Below are 6,335 nucleotides of genomic sequence, written 5' to 3'. Positions count from 1 at the left end.
TTTTTTCCCCACACTGGGCTCTCCATCACGCTGCTGCTGCTTTTGCCACCTTTCCTGCCTGTTTTATGTCCTCCCTCCCCATGCCCATGATCTGCCCACCCGCGTTGGCACCCGCTGCTGCCCCAGCCACCGGCACAGGGTTTTACCCCCATACCTTGGGGCTCCCGCACCCCCCCCAGCCGAACAAGGGATGGCGGTAGCAGAAGGGTAAAATACTCAGCAGCCTGTGAACCATTTGAGCGTACCAGTGGCAAGGGCTTTATCGAGAACTAATACTAATTATTATTAGCAAGCTAATTAGTGGCTAATAAGCACAGACTCCACTAGTGCTGGGTGCAATCCCTGTGTTTGGTTTCACTCCTTGCCTCCCCAGCTACCTTGCTGAGAGAAGCCCATGTCCCAAACCGATCCCATTGGGAGCATCCCCACATCCAGCCCTGCCATCCCTCACAGCCACAGCCTGTCCCAGGTTTTGGGGGCCGCAGGGCAGGGGGGCTCAGCGGTGTGGATGTGCTGGAAAAGCCCGAGGAGGAGGGAGTGCTCACCGCTGAGTGCATGCTCCGTCATGCTCAGGCACAGGGACTCCAGCCTGTTGTTGATGTCAGGTTCAGTCACTGGTACCTGGAACTCTGCGGGGACAAAAAGGGATAGGAGGCCTCTGTCAGGGGACCCTGGTGCCAGCCTTGCACCTTCTGTGCCTGCTCTGCTGCTGCCGGAGTGGGAGTGGGGTAGGAAGTTACCCAAAAGATGCCTCAGGAGGGCATCTTCCCTGTGCAGCTGCCTCTGGCAAGAGATACTGGCAAGAATAGTCATAAAAAATAATCATTGCTCCCATTTCTTACTGGGAATGGGGAAATCTGGGGAGACTCAACAGGATTGCAGCAGAGGGTGGATGGAATTAAGGGGTTCAGGTGCTGGTTAGAGATGCTGGGCAGGAGCTGGGGTGAAAGCAGGACCCCCCTGCCCTGGGGGGGGTCAGTCCCGGGCTCTCCCATTGCTCAGGCCCTGCAAAAATCCTCAATAAATGTAAAAGGTTCAAGCGGGGCCGGGAGCTGCCCATGCAGGCAGCGTGCAGGCAGGGATAGTGCTCAGACGTGGGATGGCAGCACAGACCGGCACAGCCGCCCTCCGGCTTTTCAGCTCAGCCGCCGCTCAGTCACCAACATCCCCACTGCCACGTCCCCGGGGCAATGAGCACATGAACAGAGAGAGATGAGGTCTGGTGTGCTGCAACGCCCTGGTCTGATCCATACAACACCAAAATGCCCTCCCCTTTGCAGCAAAAAGCTTTGCAAATGCAGGTTTTGCTACTGGTGGTGGCATCTCCTGTTTGCCACCAGCTCATGGGGACATGGGATGAGGTCCAGTGGAGTTGAGGCCCCTTACAAAAAGAGGCTTGGGAGCCCAGCACCACCTTATTGCTTATTTTCCTTGCAATTTGGTCCACATCTTTGCTCCCTAATCTTCCTATGCCCTTATTCACCACAGGCTAAAAAAAACCCCCTATTTATTCTCCTTTGGCGCCTGCAGAAATGTGCCCTTGTCCCGGTGTTTAATCAATACCTGAGGACAGGCGCTGCTTTTGCCATGCGGGCCATTTGCTGCCTAAAGGATGCAGTTAAAACACCGCAGGGACGTGGTGCGAGGGAAGCTGCGAAGCTGAAACCACGGCAGAAGCTTATGGATGAGGTTTAGTTTACTGGGTAGGGGTGTAATACCCCATCCTGCGATATAAATTGTTATGGTAAGAAAAGGCATGCTGAAAGGGAAATGAAGGGAAACAGAGAAAAAGGTGTGCATGTCCTCATGGGAAGGATGCTACAGGTTCAGGGTCCAAGTTCAGCAGCAACCCCCTTCAAGCAGAGGATGCTCCTGTATCAGAGTCACAGCATGGTGGGGGTGGGAAGGGACCTCTGGACATCACCCAGTCCAACCCCAGCTAGAGCAGGGTCACCCAGAGCAGATCACACAGGAACATGTCCAGGGGTTTGGGTGTCTCCAGAGAAGGAGACTCCACACCTCTCTGGGCAGCCTGGGCCATGCTCTGGTACCCTCAGTAATGAAGTTTTTCCTTATGTTGAGGTCGAACCTCCCGTGTTCCAGTTTGTGACCATTGCCTCTTGTGCTGTCGCTGGGCACAACCCAGCAGAGTCTGGTCCCATCCTTCTAACAGCCGCCCTTGAGATATTGATGAGCATTAATGACCCCCCCTCAGTCTCCTCTTCTCCAGGCTGCACAGCCCCAGCTCTCTCAACCTTTCCTCCTATGGGAGATGCTTCAGTCCCCCCCATCATCTCAGTGGCTTCACGCTGGGCTCTCTCCAGTTGTTCCTTGTCTTTTTTGAACTGGGGAGCCCAGAACTGGACATGGAATATTTATATATAAAATAGGGGAGCATTTCTGTGGTGAAATGAATTTCCCTTAAGTGCACAAAGGCAGTCCCTTCACATTGGGTCTCTGTGTCCATGCACGGGCAAAAAAGGTGATGGAAGATCTCCTGCCTTCCCCACCTGAAGCCCCTCGGAAGGTCAGGCACCAGCAGAGTTATATATGGGACAAGATGTTATAAATAAGGTCAGAAATCCCTCAGGTGATGTCTCTGGTTGAATCAACCCAGCAACTGGACTGGTGTCATAGATACCCAGCTTGGGCTGTGGCTACAAGCGCACGGCTCCTTTCACGCAGCCTCTCCTCACCTCACCTGGCTGCGGATAAGCCGAAACGCCAACGCCTGCTTCCTACCTGGCTGCTGAAACATCAGCATGGTCTGCGGGGAGGTGTGGACCGGCAGCGAGCGCGTCCTCTGCACCGAGCTGTGGCTGCGGCTGGGCATGCTGTTGCTGCCGCCGGGGTTGGCAAACCAGAGGTTCTGTGAGAAGCAAACAAAATAGGGGTGAGGACGTAAAATTGAGGCCTCTGTACTGTCTTATTACAACCCCTTCGGGCTCATCCCTGCCCTCTTCATCTCTTTACTTGTCCCCATCTCATCAGTCCCGCTCCTGCATCCCACCATATGGAGAAGAGTACGACTCAAACGCCTGCTTGCTTGAAAAGGGGGGAAAAAATGGGAATCCGGACAAGTCAGAGCAGGAAAAGCAACGGAAATCTGTGGGGAAGGGATGGAGAAGCTGGAGGTGCCGCGAATGCTGACCAACCTGTCTGCCTTGCTTGAGGATGGCGGGGCTGGCGGCGGGGCTGCGCTGGGGGGTGCCCAGCAGCCCAGTGGGCCCCAGCAGCCCCAGGCGGGTGGTGGGGAGGTTGCGGGAGGGGATCTGGAACTGGCGAGGGTTTCGCCGGCCCAGTCCTGCCCCTGCGGATCCGGCTGTCGGTAAGGAGTTGGACTGGCCAAAGCCTCGGCTGCGGAGAGAGGAAAGGCCGCGGGTGAGAGATTGGCTCCTGCGAGGAGACAGTGCTGCGGGGGCGAGCTGTTATTTTTGTTTAAGGTTTATTTTACGGCTGCAAAATGGGCCTGTTCTTAAATGCAAGCTAAAATAATGGAGTTAATTCCCCAGGCACTGCAGCTAGTGGTGGCCGGTTTCTTGGGTTTGGACTTAAAATCCTCATGCATTTTTGCTGTACAAGAGAGATCGCTCCTGTGTAGATTCCCCACTGTCTGATAAAGGTTCAGCTCACGCTGCTGGGTTTTCTTTACTGGGAATAGTCAAAGGGTTGGACCTTCTCCCCTCCAAGGAGGTTCATTTTTATGAACATGGTCCTCTCTGAGACTTCTCAAGTTCTGTAAAACTTGGCTAAAATGACCTAACACGTCCAAAATGTCCTAGGGAGGCACTGAGGGTTTCTGCAGACATGGGACTGCGTCTGCACCCACACCTTCACCCACCTCCCTGTGGGCAGAGGGAGCTGATCCTGCGCTTGGTTTTCTATTCCAAAATACTTAATTCCACTGGGGAACACTCCAGTTCTGTGCTCCTTCCTTCTGAACTCACATCTCGGCTGTCCCAGTGCTCCCAGTTATCTCCAAATCCCTTTCTTTTTCATTAAAAAAATAACTTGCACAAGAGTTCAATAAAAACAGCCCGGGCAGAATGAAACAAAAGGCTGACGCCGTTGTTAAAAAAGCTCTAAAAATATCTGTTCGTGCCATAACCCCAGCGCTTTCTAGGATCACCCGAAATCCAGCATCGCCATGGAAGTGAGCAAACACAGCGTTCGCAACACATCCCCACCCAGGCCCTCCCACCGCAGCCCCCCGCCTCTGCACCCTTTTTTCTGCCAGTTGACGGCTTTTTGGTGCAACTCCAGCACTGACATCACCAGCAAAGGGCAGCGGCAGGGGCAGAGCCGGTATTCACGTCCTCGAGCAAATTCACTGCTGCCTGCCCAGCCAACGCCTGGGGTTTTATTGCAAAGCTTTTCCAACCCTCGTCCCTCCCGAAACGCGGCTCTGAACCCAGCTGGAAATGTCCCTCCCTGTTGGGAGACACTGGTCCCACTGGGGATGCTCTCGCAGGCCGCTGCATCCATCCCTCCCCTCCTGAAATCCCGTGTACCTCCTCTGCTGCCGATAGCCTGACAGCTCCAAGAGGGATTTCCGAGGGAAAGACCGAAAGAGTTTCTGCACCTGCTGTTTCCATGACAGCAGCCGCTTCTTCTGGATCTCTGTAAACGCCTGCCCCCGAATAAAAAAAGAGAGAAAAATAGGATACGTATGAATATTTTTCTGGACAAAGTGAGCAGGGATGCGTGTGTGGGTGTTCAGGTAAAGAAAAGCAGCCGGAGCAGATGGTGGCATGAGGTGAGTGGGTCCAGAGGGAAACCAGAGGGAGACCAGACTCATCTCAGGTCAAGAAAATGCATCCCCTGTGCCCCAAAGTGATGGCCAAGCTCTGCCCCACAGGCTGCCAAACCCCCTGGGCAGTGGGGCTCTAGAAATCACTGCTGGGGTTGGGAAATGCTAGGATTTGGGAAGCAGAGCTGCTCCGCGGCATCCCGTATCCTCCTTAGGGCTGGGCAGAGCTCGGTACCCGCAGCCCCCAAGGGGGGTGACCCGAGGTGAGCCCATCACCCGCCCAGGCTCCTGGTGAAGGTCACCCACGCAGCGGACAGACCTCATCCCGAAACGTCCCAGACCTGCAGGCAGGCGGTGTGGGTTACGGGGACACCCACGTGGCCGTCACCGCTAACTTTAGACACCCAACATCTCCGCATTGCCAGCGGAGGTCTCTGGAGGACAATTTGGAGGCTAATTAGCGTCTGACTTGATTGCTCCAAACCACCCTTCGCAGGAGATGCTCACTCCTGGTGCTGATTACACCAGAGCCAACGCAGACGGGGGGGTCCAGGCTGGCACCGGTGGGGTGATGCTGTGTCACCACATCCATACTGAGTCCTCATGGAGAATGAGTCCCTCTGCAGCTCCGCATCTCCCTGGCTTTGCAGACCTGCTCTCCCCTCCAGCTCTTTGCCACTGCCTGTGTAAAGCCCCAAAATGACCGCACGCATGGCTCTAAACCCTTTGAGGAGCAAACCCGAACAGCGGGTGCCACCATCCCATTGCACATGGCCAAACGCAGGCTGACACTACAGGTGCTGCCAGCAAAATGCCCCCAAATCCTCACTGTGATCGACAGGGGCGTCCGGGAGCACAGTTCAAAAAAACCAGCATGAAGCAATTGTGTTTTGCCTGGTATCCAACTATTTCATCCCAATTTCGCCCCGGGCATCTCGCCATGGCAGTAGGCAGGAGCGTACTGGAGCCATGCAACACAGCCTCGGCCATCCCAAATCATGGCAACCGAAACAGATGCCCCCGTTGCAAAACCCCAAGGCCACGTCCTGTGAAATGGGAGGATTGCTGGGTCTGGCTGATGGAAACCGCCTGCACATTCATCCCAGGGCTTTTCCCCTCCTCCAGCTGCCGATCGGGCCACCTTGAGCCAGATGAATTTCCCAGCTCCGGGTCTTGGCAGCAAAGCGAGCGTGGAGTGGGAGCACCATTTCTGTGCACCGATTGGAGCTACTGCCTGCTCCAGCCCTCTTCTGTCAGAATTACTATTAATACCCCCCAAAAATGTTTGTGTTAGAAACCGGAAAGGTTTACATAAACAGACACTTTGGAAACAGTTTCTAAGTGATGAGAACAACAGCCTTAGATGCTCTGTCACAACTCACCTCATGGATTAGACATTTGTCTATGAGCTGTAAATAGGAACTTATATTCTCTTCGTCGGGTCGGGAAACTAAAAGTTGTGTGCATACTGGAAAAAAGAAAAAAGAGAAGAGAAATGGGCACGGAGACATCGAGCTGGGGTCCAGGGGGTCCAATAAACCCCTTGGATGTCCCATTTCCCTTGTCCCATGGGGAGCTCTTCTCA

General features: G+C 54.5%; 1 protein-coding gene across 1 annotated transcript in view; it reads right to left on the bottom strand.

Annotated features, from left to right (window-relative positions):
- The window catches only part of SAMD4A (sterile alpha motif domain containing 4A), a gene marked incomplete at its 5' end in the record, with an annotated part of 18,266 nt that overhangs the window by 1,686 nt on the left and 10,245 nt on the right, over window positions 1–6,335 (bottom strand). The window contains 5 exons of the mRNA XM_010189979.1: window positions 546–629; window positions 2,743–2,869; window positions 3,156–3,357; window positions 4,512–4,630; window positions 6,133–6,218. Of these exons, the coding sequence (XP_010188281.1) occupies window positions 546–629; window positions 2,743–2,869; window positions 3,156–3,357; window positions 4,512–4,630; window positions 6,133–6,218 (618 nt within the window). The remainder of the gene's footprint in view (window positions 1–545; window positions 630–2,742; window positions 2,870–3,155; window positions 3,358–4,511; window positions 4,631–6,132; window positions 6,219–6,335) is intronic.

This window comes from Mesitornis unicolor, unplaced genomic scaffold (assembly GCF_000695765.1).
Source record: "Mesitornis unicolor isolate BGI_N332 unplaced genomic scaffold, ASM69576v1 scaffold11448, whole genome shotgun sequence".
Classification (NCBI taxonomy): domain Eukaryota; kingdom Metazoa; phylum Chordata; class Aves; order Mesitornithiformes; family Mesitornithidae; genus Mesitornis; species Mesitornis unicolor.
This window is presented reverse-complemented; position numbering and strand designations above follow the sequence as displayed.